Source organism: Hemitrygon akajei, chromosome 9, assembly GCF_048418815.1.
Source record: "Hemitrygon akajei chromosome 9, sHemAka1.3, whole genome shotgun sequence".
NCBI lineage: Eukaryota > Metazoa > Chordata > Chondrichthyes > Myliobatiformes > Dasyatidae > Hemitrygon > Hemitrygon akajei.
This window is the reverse complement of record NC_133132.1, coordinates 50,863,147-50,890,864: the sequence shown is the minus strand read 5'-3', so window position 1 is coordinate 50,890,864 and position 27,718 is coordinate 50,863,147. Positions and strand designations below refer to the sequence as shown.

Below are 27,718 nucleotides of genomic sequence, written 5' to 3'. Positions count from 1 at the left end.
AATCAATAATTTGCATTTGGAGCTCATGAAGCAAAATGCCATAAGAACATTTTTTTTAGTTTCCCATCAGAATCTCATTTGTATATTTAGTTTAAGTTATCGTAAGTATGGAAATATTTTAACTCAGTTTGTAGTAGTGTGTGCAAATGTAACAACACAACCATCACAACTGTACTGTATATAAGCAACACACAAAATGCTGGAGAAACTCAGCAGTCCAGGCAGCATCTATGGAAAAAAAGTACAGTCGACGTTTTGGACTGAAACCCTTTGGTCAGACTGGAGAAAAAAAGCTGAGGAATAGATTTAAAAGGTGGAGGGAGGGGAGAGAGAACCATCAGGTGATAGGTGAAACCTGGAGGGAGAGGGATGAAGTAAAGAGCTGGAAAGTTGGTTTCCTGTGTCTGCAGATATTCTCTTGTTTGTATTGTACAGTATATATTTATTTTTTCCACTGTTTATCCATTTTCTGTCCATTCACTGTTGGTTATTTGTCTTGACAATGGGAAGCATTGATCATAATATGCTAGCATTCTTGGGAGGCAGTAATTATGATATGATTCCCCCTGCAGTTTGAGAGAGAGAAGATAAAGTCAGATGTATCAATAGTACCGTGGAGTAAAGTGAATTACACAACAGGGGTATGAGAGTTGATTGGAAAGTTGGGCAAAAGTTGATAAGGGGACACTAGCAGGGTGATGGTAGAACAGCCATTGGCTGGATTTCCTGGGAGCAATTCAGAAACAGGATTGATGGGGGGACGTCACGTGATGACGTAGGATCGAGACGTGGAAATCCAGCTCTCCCGTAAAAAAACTAATAAATTAATGTTTAAGTGAAGAAAAGTTAGTAAATATTTTCTAAAAACTACATCAAAACTACTCAGGATTTTCCTTAGATATGCCTCCTAAACAGACAAAGAAGAAAACTTCTACTTTGAAGATAGTACAAGCTGAGCCGGTCACTATGAAGAAGCCTCGGACTCAAGTGCATCTTACCTCCGGCGATGCAGAACAGAAATCGGCGGCAACATCAACAGTCTCCAAGAAGGAACAACAGGAACTGCGCGTGCGCGCAGGAAGGGGCATGCGCAAACATGAGCAATTTGAACTACAAATCCCAGCTACGATTGGAAGTGGAAGTGAAAATGAACCCGAGGTGGATTCGGATTCTCTGGAACATACAGATGAAGATGAGGAGGTAAAAGAAGAAAACCAGGAAGAGGTTGGAGGTGGAAGATATTCTGGAGACATAAGAGAAGCTTTGGCGCAAATAATGCATGAATTAAAAGAATTAAAAACATTAAAAATAATACAAAAAGATATTAAAAATATGAAGGCTATGTTTGATAAAATGGTGAAAAAACAGGAGAAAATGGACAAGAAAGTTAAAAAGTTGGAAGAAATAACGGGAGACACTATTGAGAGAGTGAATAAAATGGAAGATAATATTCTTGCCTGGACATCAGAAAGAAAACAACTGTTGGAAAAAATAGACGTGCTTGAAAATTTTAGTAGATGAAATAATATTAAAATTGTTGGTCTTAAAGAAGGGATAGAGGGAGAGGATCCAATAAAAAATTTTCAAAAATGGATCCCGGAAAATTTGGAAATGGAAGAGGGAACCCAGTTGATTGAAATCGAAAGGGTCCACAGAGCCTTAAGATCAAAACCCCAACCTGATCAAAACCCACAACCAATCTTGATAAAATGCTTAAGATATCAAGATAAAGAAAAGATCCTGAAGGTGGCTGCCCAACGTGCCAGAAAGTAAAATGAGCCATTGATGATGGAAGGGAAAGCAGTTCTTTTCTATCCTGATATAAGTTATGAATTTTTGAAGAGCAAGAGGGAATTTAACCCAGCGAAAAAGGTTTAATGGGAAAAGGGTTATAAATTTATATTGCACCACCCGGCAACACTGATAATTTTTTTGGATGACGGAAAAAGAAGATTTTTTACTGATCATCGGGATGCAGAGGAGTTTGCACAAGAACTCCCAAATATTCACTAGACACAGTAAAGATTTAAAAGTGAAACAGATTAAAGATGAAGACGGGGACACTGAAGTGAGTTGATGGACATTAAGGACAGAAGAATATTTAAATATACTTTTAATTATATGATACAGGGGTGAAAAGTAAAAATTTGAGAAATATTAATCGAGAGTAGTGATATTATTTTTTCTTATCATATATATACTTTTTTCATGTTACGGGGGAGCTGGGGGAACTTCGGATCGATTGCTACGGGATTTACGTGTGTGATCATGGCGTTTGCCTTGATCCGCACAATGGAGAGGGGTAATGTTGTGTTTTTTTTCATTCACAACATTAGCAGGGGGGTTTTTTGTTTTTTTTTCTCTTTATAATCTATTTTTCTTTTATCTTTCTTTCTTTGCCTGAATGATCGGAGGGGAAACACATAGCAACATGGAGAATTTTAAAATAATCCCCCAAGGAACTACGAGAGTTGAAATATTATGTGTTATTATAGACTGGAGTAACCCCGTTAAAAATAATGACTAATTTACTGAATTTTTAAAGTTTTAATGTTAATGGGCTTAATGGACCGGTGAAAAGAAAAAGAATTTTAACATACATTAAGAAAATGAAAATAGATATAGCTTTTATACAAGAAACACATATAACAGAGATAGAACATCAGAAATTAAAGAGAGATTGGGTCGGAAATGTTATAGCAGCTTCATTTAATTCAAAAGCGAGGGGAGTTGTAATTTTGGTCAACAAAACTTTACCAATTAAAATACAAAATGTATTAATCGATTCTGCGGGAAGATATGTAATTATACATTGTCAAATCTTTTCAGAACCTTGGACTCATGAATATTTATGCACCAAATGAAAACGATGTAAAATTTATACAGAAGGCTTTTTTGAATTTGGCTGACGCACATGATAAAATATTAATAGGTGGAGACTTTAACTTTTGTCTAGACCCAGTTTTAGATAGATTAACAAAGGTTGTTACAAAACCAAAAGTAGCAAAATTAACTTTATCATTGATGAAAGATTTAAATTTGATTGATATATGTAGAAGAATTAACCCAAGAGAAAGAGATTATTCATTTTATTCAAATAGACATAAAACTTATTCAAGGATAGATTTTTTCTTACTATCAGCGAATATTCAAGACAGAGTGAAAAATATGGAATATAAAGCAAGAATATTGTCAGATCATTCCCCCTTGATAATGACAATGATGAATAAGGAGGAATCGATTTACAGATGGAGATTTAATTCAATATTATTAAAATGTCAAGATTTTTGTGATTTTATGAAAAAACAGATTCAGTTTTTTTTAGATACAAACTCACATTCAGTTGATGATAAATTTATATTATGGGAAGCGATGAAGGCATATTTGAGAGGCCAGATAATAAGTTATACTTCTAAAATTAAGAAGGAATATATGGTAGAAATAGATCAATTGGAAAAAGAGATTACAAAATTAGATAAAGAATCTCAAAGATATATGACAGAAGAAAAACAAAGACAACTTGTTAATAAGAAGCTACAATATAATACACTTCAGACATACTGAACAGAAAAAGCAATTATGAGAACTAAACAGAGATATTATGAACTAGGTGAAAGATCACACAAGATTCTTGCTTGGCAGTTAAAAACAGACCAGGCTTCCAAAACGATAAATGCAATTAGAACAAGTGTAAATAAAATTACTTATAAACCTTTAGAAATCAATGAAGCTTTTAAAATTTTTTATTCTGAATTGTATCAATCAGAATCACAAAACAATATTGTTGAGATAGAAAGGTTTTTATCACAAATAACTTTCCCAAAATTGAATTCGGAAGAACAGAAGGGATTAGATGTGCCTTTTACATTAAAAGAAGTCGAAGAAGCTCTAGGATCACTTCAGAGTAATAAATCTCCAGGAAAAGATGGTTTTCCGCCTGAATTTTACAAAAAGTTTAAAGATTTATTAATTCCTCCTTTTATGGAGCTAATACACCAAGCAGAAAGAACGCATAAACTTCCAGAATCTTTTTCAACAGCTATTTTAATAGTATTGCCAAAAAAAGACAGAGATCTTTTAAAGCCAGCATCATATAGACCTATTTCTTTGTTGAACACAGACTATAAAATAATAACAAAGATTTTATCTAACAGATTATCTAAATACTTACCAAAATTAATACACATGGACCAAACAGGATTTATTAAAAATAGACAATCGGCAGATAATGTAACTCGGTTACTTAGCATAATTCATTTGGCACAAAAGAGGGAAGAAATGAGTGTGGCAGTTGCTTTGGATGCAGAAAAAGCATTTGATAGATTGGAATGGGATTTTTTATTTAAGGTATGGAAAAAATATGGATTAGGAGTATCTTTTATAAAATGGATTAAAACCTTAAATACTAACCCCAAAGCTAAAGTGGTGACAAATGGCCAAATTTCAACATCATTTCAGTTAACAAGGTCAACTAGACAAGGTTGTCCATTATCACCTGCTTTATTTGTGTTGGCGCTAGAACCATTAGCTGAATTAATTAGAACTGACTCAGATATTATGGGTTTCAGAGTTAATCAGGAGGAATATAAGATTAACTTATTTGCTGATGATGTTCTGATTTATCTAACTAACCCATTACATTTATTGTGTAAATTATCTTCTAGATTGGAAGAATATGGGAAAATATCAGGGTACAAAATAAATTGGGATAAAAGTGAAATTCTACCCCTTACTAAAGGAGATTATAGTCAATGTCGATTAATAACTCAATTTAGATGGCTGATAAATGGTATAAAGTATTTAGGTATAAGAGTTGATAATGATATAAAGAATTTATATAAATTAAATTATTTGGCATTATTGAAAAAAAATTAAGAGGATCTTGATAAATGGATAATGTTACCAATAACATTAATAGGTAGAGTCAATGCTGTAAAAATGAATATATTCCCTAGATTACAATATTTATTCCAAACATTACCAATACAATTACCGCAGAAATTTTTTCAAGAGTTAAATAAATGTGTGAGGAAATTCCTTTGGAAAGGTAAGATGTCAAGAATATCGTTGGAAAAATTGACATGGAAATTTGACCTACGAGGGTTACAATTGCCAAATTTTAAGAATTATTACAAAGCAAATCAACTTAGATTTATTGCATTTTTTTTGATGAAGATAAACCGGCATGGATTAGAATAGAATTAGACAAAATAGGAGAAAATATACCAGAAGATTTTATATATAAATGGGAATCTAAATGGATACGGGAAAAGAAAGAATCTCCTATACTAAAACATTTGATTGATTTATGGAATAAGATAAATGTTGATGATGAGATAAAGAAATCTTTATTAGCAAAGAGACCTTTAATTCAAAATAAACTTATCCCTTTTACAATGGATAATCAACTTTTATATAACTGGTTTCACAAAGGGATTAGATATATAGGAGACTGTTTAGAAGGAGGTATATTAATGTCATTTGACCAATTAAAGAATAAATATAAAATATCAAATAACACTCTTTTCTGTTATTTCCAATTAAGGGCTTATTTAAGAGATCAACAATGTTATTGCCGAAACCTAATGAAATAGAAACTTTAATTCATAAAGGAAAAATTAAAAAATTTATTTCTGGTATGTATAATTTGATTCAAAACAGGCAATTAAACAAGGAATTCATAAGTCAAGACAAAAATGGGAAACTGATTTGAATATTAAAATTGATGAAACAAGTTGGTCAAGATTATGTCTTGACAGTATGACAAATACAATAAATGTTCGACTAAGATTAGTACAATATAACTTTTTACATCAAATATATATTACTCCATAAAAAAATAAATAGATTAAACTCAAATTTATCTGATCAATGTTTTCGATGTAATCAAGAAATTGGTACTTTTTTTACACTCTACTTAGTCTTGTTCTAAAATTCAACCTTTTTGGACAGATTTAAGAGTTTTACTGGAACAAATTATTGGAATACAACTTCCACATAATCCAATATTATTTTTACTAGGCGATATTGAAGGGATAAAATCAAAATCCAAATTGAATAAATATCAGAAAGAATTCATAAAAATTGCATTGGCAGTAGCCAAAAAGGCTATTGCAGTTACTTGGAAATCGGATTCATACTTAAGTATAGATTGTTGGAAGAATGAAATTTTTAGCTGCATTCCACTTGAAAAAATTACTTACAATTTAAGAGATAAATATGAAATATTTCTGAAAATTTGGCGCCCTTATTTACAAAAAATAGGATTAAATATATAGGTGCTCCGAAGATAAAATTATTGGTTATCTGGGGAAAGAAAGAAATATACCTATTAAAGCTATTATGAACTCCATGGAGCTTGTGGGGATCTTCCGATATCCAGGCATTCTTTCCTTCTTTCTTTTTTCTTTTTTTTCTATAGGGATATGTTGGGGGGAAGGGTCGATAATTTTTTTTTCTTTCTGTAACCTATTTGAAAATTCAATAAAAAAAAAAATTTTTAAAAAGAAACAGGATTGATAGATCCCAAGGATGAAAAAATATTCTAAAGGGAGGATAGGGCAACTGTGGGTGACAAGGGAAGTAACAGACAGTGTAAGAGCAAAAGAGAGGGCATATAATATAGGAAATATTAGTGTGAAGTTAGAAGATTGGGAATCTTTAAAATAGTTATAATGAGAGAAAAGATGAAAAGATAGAAGTATCTAAGAAGATACCAAAAATTTGTTCAGATATATAATGAATAAAAGAGTTGGATATTGGACCGCTAGAAAATGTTGCTGGAGAGGTAGTAATAGGGGGCAAAGAAATGCAGACAAACTTCATACGTATTTTTCGACAGTCTTCACTGTGGAAGACACGAGCAATATGCCAGAAATTCAAGAGTATTAGGGAGCAGAAGTGAGTGTAGTTGCTATTACCAAGAAGAAGCTGCTTGGGAAGCTGTAATCACCAGATTCTGGATTGGTTCTGGAAGAGTGGAAAATTGCAAATGCCACTCCACTCTTTAAGAAGGAAGTGAGGCAGAAGAAAGAAAATGATAGGCTAGTTGGCCTGACTTCAGTGGTTGGAAAGATAGAGTCCATTATTAAGGATGAGGTTTCAGGGTACTTGGAAGCACATGATAAAGTAGGCCAAGGTTAACATGGTTTCCTGAAGGAGAAATCTTGCCTGACAAATCCATTGGACTGCATTGAGGAAATAACAGGCAGGATAGACAAAAGAGAGTTAGTGGATTTTGCTAACTTCGATTTTCAGAAGGCTTTTGGCAAGGTGCCACACATAGGGCTCCTTAACAAGCTAAGAACCCATAGAATTACAGGAAAGATCCTAGTATGGATAGAAGATTGGCAGGAGGCAAAGAGTCGAAATAAAGGGAGTCTATTCTGGTTGGCTGCCAGTGACTAGTAGTGTTACACAGGGGTTGGTACTGAGATCGCTTCATTTTACATTATATGTCAATGATTTGGATGACAGAATTGGTGGCTTTGCGGCCAAATTTGCTGATGATACAAAAAGGTGGAGAGGTAGGTAGTGTTGAGAAAGCAAGAGGTCTGCAGAAGGACTTGGACATATTTGGAGAATGTGCAAAGAAGTGGCAGATAGAATATAGGGAAGTGTATGTCATGCAATTTGATAGGAGGAATAAAGGAGTAGACTATTTTCTAAATGGGGAGAAAATACAAAAAACTGAGATGCAAAGGATCTTGGGAGTCCCTCTGCTGCAGGATTCCCTAAAGATTAACTTGCAGGTTGAGTCAATGGTAAGACAAATGCATTGTTAGTGTTCATTTCAAGAGGACTAGAATATAAGAGCAAGGATATGATGCTGAGGCTTTATAAGGCATTGGTCAGACCACACTTGGAGTATTGTGAGCAGTAATGGGCCTTTTATCTGAGAAAATATGTGCTGGCATTGGAGAGGGTCCAGAGGATGTTCATGAGAATGATTCTGGGAATGAAAAGGGTTATGAGGAACAGTTGATGGCTCTGGGCTTGTGCTCGCTAGAGTTTAGAAGAATGGTGGGGGTGGGGTGCAGAATCTTATTGAAACCTATGAATATTGAAAGGCCTAGACAGAATGGATGTTGAGAGGGTGTTTCCTACATCCTCAGAATAGAGGGATGTCCATTTAGAACAGAGATGAGAAGGAATTTCTTTAGCCGGAGGGTGGTGAATCTGGAATTTATTGCCACAGGTGGCTGTGGAGGCCAAGTCATTACATATATATTAAAGCAGAGGTTGATAGGTTCTTGGTTAGTCAGGGTGACAAAGACATGATGGAATGATGGAGCAGACTTGAATGTGAGTTATTCACTTTCCTACTAGTCCCTCAATAATCTCCTGCAATAATCTCAGTGACTCAGTAAATAGCTATCATCATCTGAGACTCCATCCACCCTGACGTTCTCTTTTTCTCCCCACTTCCATCAGGCAGAAGATACAAAAGCCTGAAAGCATGCACCACCAGGCTCAAGGGCAGCGTCTATTCCACTGTTATCAGTCTCTCAAATGGATCTGTTGTATGATAAGATTGACTTTTGACCTCACTATCTACCTCATTATGATCATGCACTTTGTTTACTTGCACTTTCTCTGTATCTTTGATGATTTAGTTTCCATTGTTGATTGATCTGTTCTATCTCATTGCATTGTTCAATGATTTGAACAATATGTAAGGCATGCTTTTCACTACATGTGACAATAATAAACCAAAAGCAACACCAAAGCCAAAAAGTTAATCATTTCTGCTTTTTTTTGTTCAATTCTTATCTGTTTTACCACAGAGTATCTTGGTTTATTAGATACGGTGTATGAATATCTTGTGTTCTGGTAAATAATATTTTCACAAGTTTAATAGCTAGAATTGTATTTTTTTGTGTCCCCAAAATATTTATATATGTATTGTTCCATTTTTAAAAAATGAAATATAGGACCTATGAAATTGTATTAAGTGGTGGAACACCTTATGAAAAAGGCTTGGAAGTGGATCCAATGCTCTCTAGAAGAGGTAGGGTATATCTATTTATACACAGATATTTATGATTCCTTCACCTATGTCCTAATCTTGTTTTACTTGATATTTTAGCTAACTTTTTCGAACAGATTATTGCATCCAGGAAGCAACCTAAACTCCTAGTGAAGCTGAAGGCACCATCTGGTCAAATGAGACATAGCCTGAAGTAGGTATTTCTAAACTCTGACATTTCATGTTTCATGAAACCATAAGCTATGGGAGCATAATTATGCCATCAGGTCTGTTTTGCCTTTCAATTGTGGCTGATTTATTTTAACCCCATTCTTCTGCCTTTTACCCGTAACCCGTAATCCCTACATAAGACATCCTTATCTGGCCAGGCATAGTAAGTATATTTACTACACCAGATGTACATGGCCAGAGCAAGGCGCACTAATGAGCAATGCTATTTGCTGTGAATAATTAGCTCTATTTTAATTGAGTACAAAGGTCAGAATTTTAAGAAGTACTGAAAGTGTTTTTTAAAAAAAGGAAGTGAGGAACCAAGGCAACAGTAGAAGGTGAGACTGGGGAATTAATGATCAGGATACAGGCTTTGATCTGTCTTCATAGTAGAAGATACTAAAAAGTATCCCAATAATATTTGGAAATAAAGGCACAAAAGAGAGGAGCTTAGAACAATTATTAACATTGCTAAGTTACGAGTCTAATTAGAATGAAGACTGTCAAGTTCTTCAACCCCTGCATTCTAGGTAACTAAAAGAAGTAGCTGCAAAAACTTCCAGTACTTTACAATACTGTATACATTGTGATCTTGTAAAGCTTCCTAGATTATAGGAAGTTCCAATGCAGATTGGAAGCCTACAAATGTATCAGCTCTATTCAAGGAAGAAGACAGGAAATCTATGAACTACTTAGCCCAACATTCATTACTGGGGAAGGAGTTGGAATCCACTGTCGACACCGGCATGTTCCTGACCTCATTGCTGTCTGTGGAGTTTGCATGTTCTCCCTGTGATTGCATGGATTTCTATTTTAGTTTTCTCCCGTATCCCAAAGATTTGCAAGTTGGTTGGTTAACTGGCCACTGTAAATTGACCCTAGTTTGGAGGTGAGTGGTAGAATCTAGGGAGTTGATAAGAATGTGGGGTAAATAAATAAAATGAGATTAATGTAGGATTAGAGTAAATGAATGCTTGATGGTTTAGGTTGTCTTGGTGAGCAAAAGACCCTGTTTCTCTGCTGTCTTTGTAATTTACAAAATCAGAATAGTTTTCTGTCAGGGATTTATGCTTAACAAACTTGTATAAAAATGCAAGGCTTCTAGTTTAGTATTGTGGTCTTGTCTTTGGTCCCAGCCAGGCTACATTACAGCATCTGCAGTCTCTTATATTTCCACTTAAACCTCTTGCTGTTGTTTGAAAATATAGTCAGCAGGATAAATGAAGTGGAATCAGTAGATCTAGTGTATTTGAGTATTTAAAAGGGATTTTCATTAAATGAAATATAAAACGTTATGGCACATGGTAAATGCTCATCAGGTGGTGGGTGATATCTTGGAATGGATAAAGAATGGTTTTCTAACAGAAAATACTGAGTTGGGATGAATAGATCCTTAACAGATCTGCAACAGTGATTAGTGTTAGGACCTCAACTATCTACAACCTTCGTGAATGTAAGCATGAAGAAATGAAGTGTTGCGGGAGGACACAAATAGTTTACGTAGGAATGTAAATAAACAGAGTACACAAAAATTTAGTAGATGAAACATTACTTGACTTTATCCATTCTAGTAGGAAGTGTAGTAAAACAGAAAATACTGTGGTATGGGTGTTCTGGATGTCCTCATACGTGATTCACAGGAGTAATGAAATACAGCTAGTAATTAAGAAGGCAAATGGAAAGTTGCAAGGAATGGAATACAAGAGGGAAATAGATTTGCTGCAACTGACAACATGATGTAACTATCTGTGGAATGTTGCATATAGTTTGTTTCTTTAGTAAAAGGAAGATATTCAGTATTTGCATTTGAGGCAGTTAAAGGGAAGCATCTCTTGGTTGATTCCTGGGATGAAATGGTTGCATTATGAAGATTGGGTCTATATTCAATGACAAGGATGAAATTACTGGCAAGTTAGCATAATGTTGTTTGTGTGAAAGTTATTGTAATCACTTCTAAGGGACCTAAAAATCTTAATTTTTAAAGGTTCATTCGTCAGGGCAATCCATATGGATTTGTTAAGGGAAGGCTGCATCCTAAAAATAATCAGTAACGAGGAGGATTGATGAGAGCAGCATGTTTGATGCAGTCTGCATAGATTTCAGCATGGGTTTTGATTAGGCCCCACATACCAAGCTGATCAAAAAATTATGAGCCCAAAAAAGGTATGGTAAAAATTAATCTAGTAGTAGGGGTCAAAGGGTAATCATTCACAGAGTATTTTGTGACAGGAAAGGTGTCAGCAATATGATTCTCCAAGTCCCCAGAATTGGTTCCTTGCCTCTTGTATATATTAAGTGATTGAGACTTAGAGACAATAATAAAGAAGTATGTAGGTGAAGTAAAAATCAGCTGCTTGATTTTGTTGTGTGCTGGGGCAGCAGGCTGAGGGTAGCAGTCACCAACAGAATCAACAAACTCATTCGTAAGGCCAGTGATGTTGTGGGGGTGGAACTGGACTCTCTGACAGTGGTGTCTGAAAAGAGGATGCTGTCCAAGTTGCATGCCATCTTGGACAATGTCTCCCATCCACTCCATAATGTACTGGTTAGGCACAGGAGTACATTCAACCAGAGACTCATTCCACCGAGATGCAATACTGAGCGTCATAGGAAGTCATTCCTGCCTGTGGCCATCAAACTTTACAACAACTCCCTTGGAGTGTCAGACACCCTGAGCCAGTAGGTTGGTCCTGGACTTAATTCCACTTGGCATAATTTATTTTTTATTATTTAATTATTTCTGGTTTTATATTGCTATATTTCTACACTATTCTTGGTTGGTGCGACTGTAACGAAACCCAATTTCCCTCGGGATCAAGAAAGTATGTCTGTCTGTTTTTCTGATTGATATTGAGGAGGAAAGCTATATATTTTAGGATAATCTAGCTCTTTTAGTCAGTTGTCACAAAAATGGCAAATAGGATTTAATCCAGAGCTGGGAAGATCCAGACATGACAAAAGAATATACAGGGTTAACATTTTCAGGCTGAAAACCTTTCGGAACAGAAATGTCATGTAAACAATTCAACTTGAAATGTTAAGTTTGTTTGTCTTTCCACAGATGATGCCTGAGCTACTGAGCGTTTCTAGCAGTTTAGAACATGGAACAGAATGGCACAAGAACAGGCCCTCATAGAGTCATAGAACAGTACAGCACAGAAACAGGCCCTTTGGCCCATCTAGTCTGTGCCAAACCATTTAAGCTGCCTACTCCAATCGACCTGCACTGGGACTATAGCCCACCATACCCCTACTATCCAAGCTTCTTTGAAACATTGAAATCGAGCTTGCATGTACTACTTGTCCTGGCAGTTCATTCCACAATTTCATGATCCTCTGAGTGAAGAAGTTTCCTTTCAAGTTCTCCTTAAACTTCTCACATTACACCCTTACCCAAGACCTCTGGTTGTAGTCTCACCCAACCTCAATGGAAAAAGTCTGCTTGCGTTTACCTTATCTATACCTCAAATAATTTTGTATATCTCTATCAAATGTCCTCTCAGTCTTCTATGTTCCAAGAAATAAAGTCCTAACCTATTTCATTTTTTCTTATAACTCAGATCTATCAGACCTGGCAAGATCCTTGTAAATTTTCTCTGCACTCTTTCAACCTTATTTACATCTTCCCTGAGGGTAGGTGACCAAAACTGCAGACAATACTCCAAATTAGACCTCACCAACGTCTTATACAACTTCAACATAACATCACATCTCCTAGCCTTTAGCATAATGTTTGTGCTGACCAAGATACCAGTTTTAAACTACATGTCTGCTAGTATGAGATACTTTTCCATCAATTCCCTGCCTCTTCATGTGCCTGTCTGAATGCTACTTAAACATTGCTATTGTATTTGCTTCTATCACCTCTCCTAGGATTTTCTGTTTGAATTGTGCAGCTGTAAAGGTCTTTAGCCTACAGCTATGGCATGACAATTAAAATTCTGTTCTTGGTGGCTGGCTCCAATTAAATAATTGCTTCCTTTATTTGCAGCTTGCTTCCAGAAACACTGGTTGGTCCCAAGTGCTACGTCCATTTATTGGCCTTTTATCGACAATTACTTGCAGAAGCACTTCTTAAAGACAGAATTAATATGCAAAGTGCTGGTGAGAATGCTAAGGCAAAGGCCTCCATTATATCCAATTCTGAAAGTTACTGTGTTAGTAGACTAGGAATTGCTCGGACTTAAATGTATTTCTAAAAGCACTTTATGTTAGATTCAGTGATGCTGATTGAATTTATGCAGTGAGTGAGTGGCTGAAATGGTATCATGCTAGGATAAACCACTGGTTGGTGCTGTTAGCTAATCTCACCCATAGAGAACTATGAGTGTGACAATGGGCTCAAGTGGCTGTGCATTAGGGTCATGGAGAATTGTCCTGATTCCCTGCTGTTGGTTATTTCCCAGTGCTCCTTCACCTGAAATATGTCTCTGTAAACAAAGGATAGTTGTGCTTAATCTTGCCCTCATTCATCCCTGATGTAAACTTCTAAATCATAGTTATTTAGTAAACTAATGGAAGAAAGCTGGCACCTGAGCAATTGAGAGGAAGGGGTGGGTGGTAGTAAGAGATAATACAGAAGACGTAGTTGGTGTTCATGATCAGGAAGTTTTCTTAACACTATTGATCACTAGGTTGGTATTTTATCACTGTTTGCAGTATAATTTACTGAGGGAGAACTAGTTCTGCCACATACTGTTATTTCAGAAATTTGACATGCTAGGGTGAAACACAGCTTATCAATGGATAGAATCTGTGGCAAAGTTACAACAATGTTTAAAACAAACTAATATGCTAGGGTTAAAATAGGTAGGTTGCTGGCAGCACAACTCAAAGGGCTGGAAGGGCCTTTTCTACACTGTATCTCTAAATAAAATACCATCAAACACATTCCTTCCCCATTGTGATGTTTGGGCTGAGCAATAACTGAATCTCTTAACCATGCTGGCATGTTTTATGCCTTGAGTTGCTGCCACATGGTGTACCTAGCAAAGTGGCCATTGAGTGTGTATGGCACACAAGTTGATCCTTGATTCTGTTACAAAGATCTACAAAAAAAGCTTGTAGAACAATAATAATAATCCATTGACACCATTACAGTTCTATGACAGTATATTAGTTTGTTTTAAACATTGTTGTAATTCCATGAGAAGGACCTACTGATTCTCCTTAAGGAATGGTGCCAGAATTGAACTCTCAACTCTGGAATTCCCCGAACTGTAATAATGTTGTGTTAACCAGTACACTACTATGCTCCCTTTTGACCATATTGCTCACTCTCTTGCTAACAATTTTACATGAATGAACCCACTTCATTCAGCTCCCATCATGAATTGCTAACCACAGGAATGTTTTATTTACTGTACTGAAGCTGTTCATAATATTAACTGTACAGGCTTTCTCTGCTGTACTAGAGTTAGTAGTAGCGTAACCCAATATTATCCCAGTAAGTTTTTATGTAATGCATACTCCCTTCACAATAATAGCTCCCAACTGCTTTTTTTATAAATTTGTTTTGATTACCTCAGTAACTGCAACAATGATGTGACTTTCATCAGTAGATCAAAAGTCTGATTTTGAGACAGCTTGTCTAATTTCTGGACAGTTTGTCTAATCTTTGTCTAAATTTGCATTGCACAAGGAGATGTGAGATGTTACCAAAGTACAGGGTTTTTCTGCAACTGGAAAGGGAGGAGCCTGGTTGGCTGAGAAAACCCCTCAATTATTGTGGTAGCATACCACCCCAGGCTGGTTACGAATGCCATAGGTGCTATCAGTTTAAAAATGTAAGCTAGGGCTACTTAATGTTTTGCCTAAGAATGTGGAATGAAAAGGTGTTAAATGGTTTTTTTAAAAATTAAGATTAAAGTGTAATTTAAAGAAATGTTAGAATAAAATGCACATATTGACATTGATTTTTATTGTTTATTTGCATTATAGACCTCATCTGTAACCCAGTGTTGGCAACGTTTTCAGAACTTGTGGAGCAAACTGATATTGTAGATGCTTTAAGGGTAAGTCTTCTGTTGAGATTTTGCACTATTTTTATTGCCAAAAAATTACCAAGCTACCAGTTGAATATTTATTCATTCTTTTGTTACTTCAAGTCCAGCTTATTCCCTATTGTTGCATGCTCCAGTTTACATACGGTAGGTTCCCTAAACTATGTTCTAGCATTATCCTTGTCCTCATCGACTTCCAAGGAGTTTATTTTCACCATTACAGAGTTCATAGTTCTTCTGTCAGCAAATTCTTCTGGGCTTCTGTTAGGGTTTCAATGCATTCAACTATTCCTACCTGCAGTGTCTCTGTTCAGGAGGTCTTTCCATTGTTTAGAGCAAAGTTAACCATGTACAAATTGTTTCCTCAAAAAGAGAATTAAAAGTGTGTTGGTGTATTAGTCAGACTAATATCCAATAGTCTGGCAATCCTACCAGTCCAGCAATACCAAGGCTGTAATGGTACTGGTCTATCATAGCTTTACTGTAGCCTGGTGATCCATTTCCCTATGCTTGGGAATGTGTTAAATACATTAGTAGTGCATTGGAAATGCAAGGTATTAAGTTATATTTGAACTAATTTTTAAATTCAAGTGCATCCCTTTTTATATAGGCTCTTGAGAATTAGGATAGAAACAGACCAGTGGTGTTTTGCATTTTGATGACCCCAGGGACTTCCACTTAGTGCACAAATGAAAATGCTGTAAAATGCTCAGGTTTCATCTGTTGGAGGGGAGTGGGGGAGAAGCAACTAACATTTCAGGTCGAAGACCCTTTTGATCATTAGTAGTTATCTTGACCCTTTCTAAAGTTGTTGCCAAAACAAAATAGATCATCATTGCAGATTAAGGACATGCCAAGGGTTTCACCTTCTACTGCATGGATTGGACGACGGTGTCAGATAAAGGCAGTGGTGGAAGTGTTTGCTTCGTGATTAAATCATCATGATGCACAGATTTGGCAGTCCTGTCTCAGTCCTTCTTCCCCAACCTGGAATATCTGGCAAGTGTAGTCCGTTCTATCTGCCAAGGGAGTGCTCCACCATCATCTTGGTTATAGTGTACATTCCAGCTCTCGCCAATATCAGAGAGGTACTGGAGGAGCTGAGTACCGTGATCAGCAGTCAAAATACAGCACACCCTAATGCCTTCTTGATCATCGTGGAGGACTTCAACTACCACATCATTGATACCAGAGGAGCCACCTTACTTGATCACTTTTACATTACCATCAAGAATGCTTACCATGCCATCCCATACCTACATTTTGGCGAGTCCAGTCACCTGGCTGTACTTCTGCTCCCAGCATATAGGCTAAGATTGAGGATTGCAGCGCCACTGATGATGATATGTATGGTCACAGAAGGCAGAAGAGCGCCTACAAGACTACTTTGAATTGGTAGACTGCACCATATTCAGTGATTCATCTTCAGATCTGAATGAAAATGCCACTGTTGCCACCGATTTCATTGTGATCTGCGTGGATGAGTGTGTGCCTTCGAGAACATACTGAATGTATCCGAACCAGAAGCCATGGATAAATTAGGAGATTCACATTCTGGTGAGGGCTAGATCTGTGAAATTTAAGATTGGTGATCCAGAACCCGACAAGAAGTCTGTGTAGAATCTACAGAGGACTATTGTGAGAGTAAAAATGCAACTTTGCTGAACGCCTTTTAAGCATGCTTTGAAAGGGAGAATAAAACAACTTTTGTGTGAATATCCACAGTATGTGATGACTCTGATCAATGTTTCAGAGGCTGATGTCAGAACATCATTCAAGGGTGAACCTGGCAAGGTGTCAAGTTCTGATGATGTATCTGCCAGGGTACTGAAAGCCAGCTCCATCACGGTCACAGCCTCCCCACCATTGAGGACATCTTCAAAAGGAGGTGGCATTCATCATTGAGAACCTTCACCATCTGGGACATGCCCTCTACCACAGGGATAAAGTACAGAAGCCTGAAGACTCTCGTTCAATATTTTAGCATCAGTTTCTTCTCCTATGCTATTAGATTTCTGAAAGGTTCATGAACACTACTTCTCTATTTCTCTTTTGCACTATTTATTTGTTAATTTTAAAAATTAACTTTTAGTAATTTATTATGTTTGCACCGTACTAATGCCAGAAAACAAAAAAAATTCACAACGTATGTCAGTGACAATAAACCTGATTAAGATTCTGAGGTTCTAGTTCTGTTTACTTTGAGTCTAAACAAAAGTCCAGCTATATTTATTTCTCTCCTTTGAATTGCTCATTTAAAAAAAATCCCATTGATAATGGGGTGATGGGGGCTGGAATTAAAAACATGCTTTTTATTTCAAGGGAATAAATACTTCAAGTAATCAGCACTACTTCATTCCCTACTTCACTGGTTTCCTGTCATAGAAGGAATTTGACAAAAATTTTATCTTTTACTCACATCTGTTTAAGAATTCAGTTTGCTTTTGTCATGAATATTTACAACTGTGGGAAGCCACTCCTGATGCTTGTTTCCATCTAATACTTTGTGAATCTTTTCCTGATGATACATTTCTCTAGTGCTTGGGAATGTGTTAAATATAGTAGTGGTACTCTTTTTTATTTAGGAAGTGCATTTTTACTGGGGAATTATCAAGCATTCCCTTTGAGACATTCAATGGAGACATTGTATTTATTTACTTGAACATTTGATGGAGTTCACTTCAATGTCAATTGATCTCTTGTGAACTTTGCATAGTGCCTGAAGTCATACCATGAATTCAGCAAATACTTCCTTTTCTCAATTCATTAATCTCTACTAGATATGCTTTCTCGCTGCTGCTTTGTAAAAGGAATGAATATACAGCTGTATGTATTATGCCCATTTCTTTACTTTGCTTTCTCCCACTCAGTTGATTCATAATTTAGTAGTCTGATCAGAACAGACTGTTCACATTGACATTGAGAAATTTAAACTCCTTTGTATTTCTGTTAAATATGCTGAGTACATCTCAATCAATAAAATTCACACACATAATCTGACATCCAGCATGGCTGCTCTGAAATTTGAAACCCAACTTTTGCTCACAAAGTTGCCACCTTATCCTGAACACAGGGTCCAGTGCTTCCACTGGCTCCTCCTTCAGACCCAGAAATCATTAGTTAATTATACACCTGTGGTCCTCTCTACCTGAGAGCAAACCCCGTCCTTTTGGACAACTCTAATCTGGTCACTCAGCTGTTGGAGAATTTCCCTCTCCAGTTCCTACCAATCACCAATGAATTGATGTTGCTTATTCTGGTAATCCATTGCTTTATGCTAGCCACAGATATCTCCCAGGCACAGAATAATTTTGCATCTATAGGTTTCTGGTTTGCTGCTGACTCTAGAGATGCAATATCATACTGCGTTTCTCCTCTTTGTATTCGAACTTCTATCCCAAGGGAAGTGCCCACAACCCTTTTCATAGATAATAGAATATTACAGCACAGTTCAGGCCTTTTGGCCCATATGTTGACTTATAGATGCTGCCTGGTCTGCTGTATTCCACCAGCATTTTGTGTGCGTTGTTTGAATTTCCAGCATCTGCAGATTTCCTCATGTTTGCTAAGATATAGGTAATCCTTCTGTCCTATATAACCCTCCATTTTTTTTTAATTAACCCTGTGTCTATGTAAGAATTTCTTAAATGCCCCTAATGTATCTACCTCTACCACAGCCCCTGGCAAGGCATTCAAGCACCCACCACTTTCTGTGTAAAGAATGACCTCTGATGTCCTCTTATATGTTTCCATTCAAATTAAAATTATCCCCCTTGTTTTAGCCATTTCCACTCTGGGGAAAAAGTCTCTAGCTAGCCATTCGATTTATGCCTCATCATTTTGTACACTTCTATTGTCACTTTTTATTCTCCTTCTCTCCAAAGAGAAAGCCTTAGCTCGCTCATCCTATCTTTTTTTTTAAACTTTTTTTATTGTTTTCAAATAGATACAGAATAAATGTGCATGAAAAAAAAGTGTTACTCAGCCCCCTCCCCTTAACCCCTCCCCCCAACATCCCTATTAAAAAAATAAGAAAGGAAAAAAAAGGGAATGCCTGGATGTTGGAAGATCCCCACATGCTCCACGGAGTTCTCATTTTTTTAAATATATGTTAAAATTCTTTTTCTTTTTACTGGCCCATTAAGCCCATTAACATTAAAACTTTAAAAATTTAGTAGATTAGTCATTATTTTTTTTATTATATTACTCCAATCTATAATAATACCTAATCTTTCCACTTTCGTGGTATCCTGGGAAATCTTTATAAAAATCTCCATGTTGCTATGTGTGTCCCCACCAATCATCCAGGCAAAAAGATTGAAAAAAATTAAAATATAAAGGAAAAAAAAAATACCCCCCTACTAATGTTGTGGAAAAAAGACACAACATTACCCCCCTCTGCTGTACGGGTCATGGCAACCGCCATGATTACACACGTGAATCCCGCAGTAACCGATCCACAGCCTCCCAGCCCCCCCGCAACATAAAAAAGTATATGTATAAGAGAAAAAAAATACTATTCTCATTTAGTATTTCTAAAATTTTGCTTTTCTCTTCTATAATATCCATAAATGTCCATCACTTCTGTTACTTGGGTCTATCTTCATCTTTAATCCATTACGTTTGGAAGCCTCTATGTGTAATTAGCAAATAGATGGAAGTTCTTGTACAAACTCCTCCGCTTTTCGATAATCGGAAAAAAAAATTTTTTCCTCCTCCAAAAAAATTATCAGTGTTGCTGGATGACGCATTGTAAATTTATAACCCTTTTCCCATAAGGCTTTTTTCGCTGGGTTAAATTCCTTCTTTCTCTTCAACAGGTTGTAACTTATATCAGGATAAAAAAGAATTGGTTTCCCTGCTATCATCAGTGGCCCGTTTCTATTTTTGGCACTTTGGGCAGCGTCCTTCAGGATCTTTTCTTTGTCTTGGTATCGTAAGCATTTTATCAAAATTGATCGTGGGTTTTGTTCAGCTCGAGGTCTTGACCTTAAAGATCTATGCACCCTTTCAATCTCAATTGGAGTTTCTCTTTCCATTTCCAATTTTTCAGGAATCCATTTTTGAAAAAAATTTATTGGATCTTCTCCTTCTATATCTTCTTTAAGTCCAACAATTTTAATATTATTTCGTCTACTGAGATTTTCAAGCTTATCAATTTTTTCCATAAATTGTTTTCTTTCTGATGTCCAAGCAGTATTTTCCTTTTCCATTTTGTCCATTCTTTCAACCATGTCTTCCGTTGTAGTTTCCAAGTCCGTAATTCTTTTTTCCATTTTTTCCTGTCTCTTTGTCATTTTATCAAGCATAATCTCCATTTTGGTCATTTTTTTTTCGAGTATTTTTTGATTATTTTTAATTACTTTTAATGTGTCTAATTTACGCATTATTTGCCTCAAAGTCTTTTCTATATTTCTAGAAGGACTCTTACCTCTTTCTTCATCTGATCCTTCCGAGAGATTTGACTCTCCCTCCGATTCGCTATCACTTTCAGTTGCAGTGGTAGCTGGGCTTTGTAGTTCTGGTTGCTCCCGTTTGCGCATGCTCCATCCTTCACGTTTGCGCAGTTCACGATGGTTTTTTCCTTTGGAAGTGGCCAGTGTTGCCACAGTCTTCTGTTCCGTATCGCCGGTGATATAATGTACCTGAGACCGCGGTTCCTCGGTAGACGTGGGCCTTGTTCTTGTTCCAACTTAAGTAGTCTTCCCGGTATTAGTTTTCTTCATCTTCCTTCCTTGAGGCATAGCTTGACACAGTCGGGAGTCGTTTATAAGTAACTTTTTGAAAGTATTGACTAACTTTTCTTCATTTAAACATTAATTTATTAACTTTTTACGGGAGAGCTGGGTCCCTGCGTCTCGATCCTACGTCATCACGTGATGTCCCCCCCCGCTCATCCTATCTTTGTAAGATAGAAACATAGAAAACAGGTGCAGGAGTAGGCCATTCGGCCCTTTGAGCCTTCACCACCATTCAGTATAATCATGGCTGATCATCCAACTCAGAACCCTGTACCTGCTTTCTCTCCATACCCCCTGATCCCTTTAGCCACAAGGGCCATATCTAGCTTCCTCTTAAATATAGCTAATGCACCGGCCTCAACTGTTTCCTGTGGCACAGAATTCCACAGATTCACCACTCTCTGTGTGAAGAAGTTCTTCCTCATCTCGGTCCTAAAAGGCTTCCCCTTTATCCTTAAACTGTGACCCCTCATTCTGGACTTCCCCAACATCGGAAACAATCTTCCTGCATCTAGCCTGCCCAATCCCTTTAGAATTTTATACGTTTCAATAAGATCCCCCCTCAATCTTCTAAATTCCAGTGAGTATAAGCCTAGTCGATCCAGTTTTTCTTCATATGAAAGTCCTGCCATCCCAGGAATCAATCTGGTGAACCTTCTTTGTACTCCCTCTATGGCAAGAATGTCTTTCCTCAGATTAGGGGACCAAAACTGCACACAATACTCTAGGTGCGGTCTCACCAAGGCCTTGTACAACTGCAGTAGAACCTCCCTACTCCTGTACTCAAATCCTTTTGCTAAAAATGCCAACATACCATTTGCCTTTTTCACCGCCTGCTGTACCTGCATGCCCACCTTCAATGACTGGTGTACAATGACACCCAGGTCTCATTGCACCTCCCCTTTTCCTAATCGGCCACCATTCAGATAATAATCTGTTTTCCTGTTCTTGCAACCAAAGTGGATAACCTCACATTTATCCACATTAAATTGCATCTGCCATGAATTTGCCCACTCACCTAACCTATCCAAGTCACCCTGCATCCTCTTAGCATCCTCCTCACAGTTAACACTGCCGCCCAGCTTCGTGTCATCCGCAAACTTGGAGATGCTGCATTTAATTCCCTCATCTAATTCATTAATATATATTGTAAACAACTGGGGTCCCAACACTGAGCCTTGCGGTACCCCACTTGTCACTACCTGCCATTCTGAAAAGGTCCTGTTTACTCCCACTCTTTGCTTCCTGTCTGCCAACCAATTCTCTATCCACATCAATACCATACCCCCAATACCGTGTGCTTTAAGTTTGCACACTAATCTCCTGTGTGGGACCTTGTCAAAAGCCTTTTGAAAATCTAAATATACCACATCCACTGGCTCTCCCCTATCCACTCTACTAGTTCAAAAAATTCTATAAGATTCTATAATTCTATAAGATTCGTCAGACATGATTTTCCTTTCACAAATCCATGCTGACTTTGTCCGATGATTTCACCGCTTTCCAAATGTGCTGTTATCACACCTTTGATAACCGACTCTAGCATTTTCCCCACCACTGATGTCAGACTAACCGGTCTATAATTCCCCAGTTTTTCTCTCCCTCCTTTTTTAAAAAGTGGGATTACGTTAGCCACCCTCCAATCCTCAGGAACTAATCCAGAATCTAAGGAGTTTTGAAAAATTATCACTAATGCATCCACTATTTCTTGGGCTACTTCCTTAAGCACTCTGGGATGCAGACCATCTGGCCCTGGAGATTTATCTGCCTTTAATCCCTTCACTTTACCTAACACCACTTCCCTACTAACATGTATTTCCCTCAGTTCCTCCATCTCACTAGACCCTCGGTCCCCTACTATTTCTGAAAGATTATTTATGTCCTCCTTAGTGAAGACAGAACCAAAGTAGTTATTCAATTGGTCTGCCATGTCTTGTTCCCTATGATCAATTCACCTGTTTCTGACTGTAAGGGACCTACATTTGTCTTGACCAATCTTTTTCTTTTCACATATCTATAAAAGCTTTTACAGTTAGTTTTTATGTTTCCTGCCAGCTTTCTCTCATAATCTTTTTTCCCTTTCCTAATTAAGCCCTTTGTCCTCCTCTGCTGGACTCTGAATTTCTCCCAGACCTCAGGTGTGCCGCTTTTTCTGGCTAATTTATATGTTTCTTCTTTGGACTTGATACTATCCCTAATTTCTCTTGTCAGCCACGGTTGCACTACCTTCCCTGGTTTATTCTTTTGCCAAGCTGGGATGAACAATTGTTGTAGTTCATCCATGCGATCTTTAAATGCTTGCCATTGCATATCCACCGTCAACCCTTTAAGTATCATTTGCCAGTCTATCTTAGCTAATTCACGTCTCATACCTTTCTGCTTTCTCGTTCAGCAGCATCCTGGTAAATCTCCACTACACCCTCTCCAAAGCTTCCAAATCCTTCCTATAATAAGGCAATCAGAATTGAACACCATATTCCAAGTGTGTCCAAGGCTTTATAGAACTGTAAAGTTATCTTGAGGCTCTTAAACTCAGTCCCCAACTAATAAAGGCCAACACACCTATCAACTTGTGCGGCATCTTTGAGAGATCTATGAATTTGGGCCTCAAGATCCCTCTATTACTCCACAATGCTGACAATCTTTGCATTAACCCTGTATCATGCCTTCAAATTTGACCTTCTACAATGAATCACCTCACTCTTTTCCAGGTTGAACTCCATTTGCCACTTCCCAGGCTGGCTCTGCACCCTGTCAATTCCCATTGCAACTACAACAACCCTCCACACTATCCACAAATCCATCAAGCTTTGTGTCATCTGTAAACCTACTAACCCACTCTTCCACTTCCTTATGCAAGCCATTCATAATAATCACAAAGAACAGGGGTAGCACCAACACACACAAAATGCTGGTAGAACACAGCAGGCTAGGCAGCATCTATAGGGAGAAGCGCTGTCGACGTTTTGGGCCGAGACCCTTCGTCAGGACCATATGGGCCAATACAGATCCATGCGGAGCACCATTGGTACACTGACCTCCAGGCAGAATATACTTCATCTACTACCACCCTCTGCCTTCTGTAGAGGAATCAATTCTGTATCCAGGTTTCCTTGGATCCTACGCTTCTTGACTTTCTGAATAAGCCTACCATAGTGAGCCTTATCAAATCTATTACTAAATCTATTTACGCTACATCCAGTTCTTTACCTTTATCAATGTGCTTTGTCACATCCTCAAAGAATTCAGTCAGGTTCGTGAGGCATGACCTGCCTGTCACAAAGCCATGCTGACTATCACTAATCAGACTATATTTAACCAAATACTCACAAATCCTGCCTCTGAGAATCCTCTCCAATAATTTGCCCACTGCTGATGTAACACTTGTTGGTTTAGAATTCCTTGGGTTATTGCTATTCCCTTTTCTTAAAAAAGGAATGTAATTTGCCACCCTGTAATCATCTGGTATTACTCCCTATGGCCAGTGAGGATGCAAAGATCATCACCTAGGGCTAAGTACTCTCATCCTTCACTTCTCATAGGAACCTGGGTACATCCTGTCCAGCCCCAGGGACTTATCTATCTTAATATTTTTCAAACGTTCCTAACAACAATGTTTCAGCACAGCAGCTTATTTTACACTGCCCTCACAATCATCAAGGTCTTCTCACTGGTAATACTGAAGTGAAGTATTCATGAAGGATTTCCCCTACCTGCACTGACTCTAGGGATATGGCTACTAACCCTGGTAGGTCCTACCCTCACTCTGGCCATCCTCCTGCCCTTCAAATATGTGTAGAACAGCTTGGGGTTTTCCTTAATTCTACTCGCCATAGTCTTCCATTGCTCCCTTCTAGCACTGCTTCCTGGCTACTCTGTACCTCTAGAACCCTGTCTGATCCTTGCTTCCCAAACCCTAAATAAGTTTCTTCCTTCCTCTTGACTAGGTGTACCACATCTCTAGTAAACCATGGTTTCTTCACTCTCCATCTTTTCCTTGCCTCAATGGAACAACCCTATCCAGAAACCCCAGGAAGTGCTCCCTGAACAACCTTCACTTTTCTGTGTGCATTTTCCTGAGATTTCTGCTTTTTAGCTTTCTACCTAGCTCACTGTATTCTTTCAGGACTTCAGCCGTTTACCTCCCTATGTTGTTGGTATCAATATGTACCACAATTTCTGGCTGCTCACCTCCCCTTTTAGAATGCTTTGGACCTGATCCGAGGTGTCCCTGACCCTGACACCTGGGAGGCAACTTAGCCTTTTTGTGTCTCTTTCGCATCCACAGAATTTCCTGCCTGTTCCTCTTAACTTGACACCTTTATCATCACTTATACAGTAAGTGGTAGGGCACTGAGGGGTGTAGTAGAACAGAGGGATCTGGGTATACAGGTCCATAATTTGTTGTAAGTGGCATCACAGGTAGATCGGGTCATAAAGAAAACTTAGCACGTTGTTCTTCATAAATCAATGTATTGTGTACAGGAGGTGGAATGTTATGTTGAAGTTGTGTAAGATGTTGGTGAGGTTTAATTGTGTGCAGTTTTGATCACCTATCTACAAGAAAGATGTAAACAAGGTTGAAAGAGTGCAGAGAGTGTTTACAAGGATCTTGCTGGGTCTGGAGGAGCTGAGCTATAAGGGAAGATAGAATAGGTTAGGACTGTAATTCTTTAGAATGTAGAAGACTGAGAGGAGAGTTGATAGATGTATACAAAATGATGAGGGTTATAGATAGGATAAATGCAGGCAGGCTTTTTCCACTGAGGTTGGGTGGGACTACAACCAAAGAGTCATGGGTTAAGGATGAAGGCTGAGAAGTTTCAAGGGAATATGAGGGAAAACTTCTTCACTCAGAGGCTCGTGAGATTGTGGAATGAGCTGCCAGCACAAGTGGTCCATGCGAGCTCATTTCAAACTTTTAAGAGGAGTTTGGATAGGTACATGGATAGTAGGGATATGGAGAGCTATGGTTCCAGTTGAGGTCAATTGGAGTAGCAGTTTAAATGGTTTGAGCATGGACTAGATGAGCTGAAGGGCCTGATGCAGAAAATGAAAGCCATGCACTTTAACTAATCTATGTTGTTTACCTGTGGTTCTCTTTCTTCTTAAGATTAAATAAACAGGCTATTTTAAAAAGGGATATCTACAGCGTACTCTTGCAATTAGGCAAAATAAATCGGCCAGATGCCTTTGAGAGACAAATGCATGTAATCAGAAAATTTCATTTAGAGCAATCTCTTAAATTAATCTCAGATTAATTAATGATCCGTCATTTTCTGGAATGTTATGTAGTTACTCCACCCTAAATGATCTTTCACCTGGCATTTCTATCAATAATGGCAGTTCAATGAATGACTTGTAAAGTTCACTATATCAAAGCAAACAGAGTATGCTTTTGATTTACTGCATCCTAACAGGGAAGAGTTTGACTGGTTTCTGCTGTTTCTTACCAGAATCAGAAGAATCCAAGTCAGGTTTAATATCACTAGCATATGTTATGAAATGTGTTGTTTTTGTGGCAGCAGTACAATGCAATACATAATCACAACTGTGAATTACAGTAAATATATATTTAGTTAAATTAGAAAAGTAGTGAGGTAGTGTGCATGGGTTCAATCGCCATTCAAATATCTGATGGCAGAGAAGAAGAAGCTGTTCCTAAATCATTGAGTGTGTGTCTTCGGGCGTCTAATCTCAAATATATAAATTGCACAATGTACATTTAGATAGGATTCCTGTGCCTCCTTTCTGATGGTAGCAATGAAAAAAGGGCATATCCTGCTTGATGGGGGTCCTTAATAATGGATGCTTCCCATTTGAGGCATCGCTTCTTGAAGATGTCGTGGATGCTATGGATGCTAGTGCCCATGCTGAAGCTGACTGAATTCACAGTTTTCTGCAGGTTCTTTCAATCCTGCGCGGTAGCCTGCCCGTACAATATGGTGATGCAGCCAGTTAGAATGCTCTCCACAGTATACCTGTAGAAATGTGCAATTGTCTTTGGTGACATACCAAATCTCCTCAGACTCCAAATGAAATATAGCCGTGGTCATGCCTTCTTTGTAATTCTGTCAATATGTTGGGCCCTGGATAGATCCTCAGAGATGTTGACACCCAAGAACTTGTAATTGCTCACTCTTTCCACTTCTTATTTCTTTATGAGGACTGATGTACGTTCCCTCGCCTTACCCTTTCTGAAATCCACAATCTGTTCTTTGGTCTTGCTGATGTTGAGTGCAAGGTTGTTGCTATGACATCACTCAATCTGCTGATCTATCTCGCTCTTATACACCTTCTCGTCACCATCTCAAATTCTGTCAACAATGCTGTGTCATCAGCAAATCTATAAATGGCATTTGACAGCTGATAGCTAAGTGACTACCACTGAAGCAGCAAACAACATTTAGGAAGCAAATGCAACACAAACATTGGACATACTAGAATACAAATGGAACAGGCTCTTCATTTGTGCTGATCATGATGCCAACTTAAACTAATCCCATCTGCCTGCGCATGAGATACAGTAAGAGATAAAATTCAATTTATTTTATACGTACATTGAAGTATCCAGTGAAATGTGTTATTTGCATCAACTACCAACACAGTCCAAGGATGTTCTCTGCTTATCTACCCAATCTATGTTTCTCATAACTTAATATTATTTCTATCAGGTTACCCCTCAGCCTCCAAAGTTTCAGAGAAAACTATGTGAATCTTTTTGCATCCTCTCCAAAGCCTCCACGTCTTTTTTGTCATGTGGTGACCAGAAGAGC

The 27,718-nt window shown here is 37.7% G+C and overlaps 1 protein-coding gene across 1 annotated transcript in view; it reads left to right on the top strand.

Moving 5' to 3' along the window:
- The window catches only part of nphp1 (nephronophthisis 1), an 83,000-nt gene that overhangs the window by 42,250 nt on the left and 13,032 nt on the right, over nt 1-27,718 (top strand). The window contains exons 15-18 of the mRNA XM_073055955.1: nt 8,934-9,010; nt 9,089-9,182; nt 13,191-13,303; nt 15,140-15,213. Of these exons, the coding sequence (XP_072912056.1) occupies nt 8,934-9,010; nt 9,089-9,182; nt 13,191-13,303; nt 15,140-15,213 (358 nt within the window). The remainder of the gene's footprint in view (nt 1-8,933; nt 9,011-9,088; nt 9,183-13,190; nt 13,304-15,139; nt 15,214-27,718) is intronic.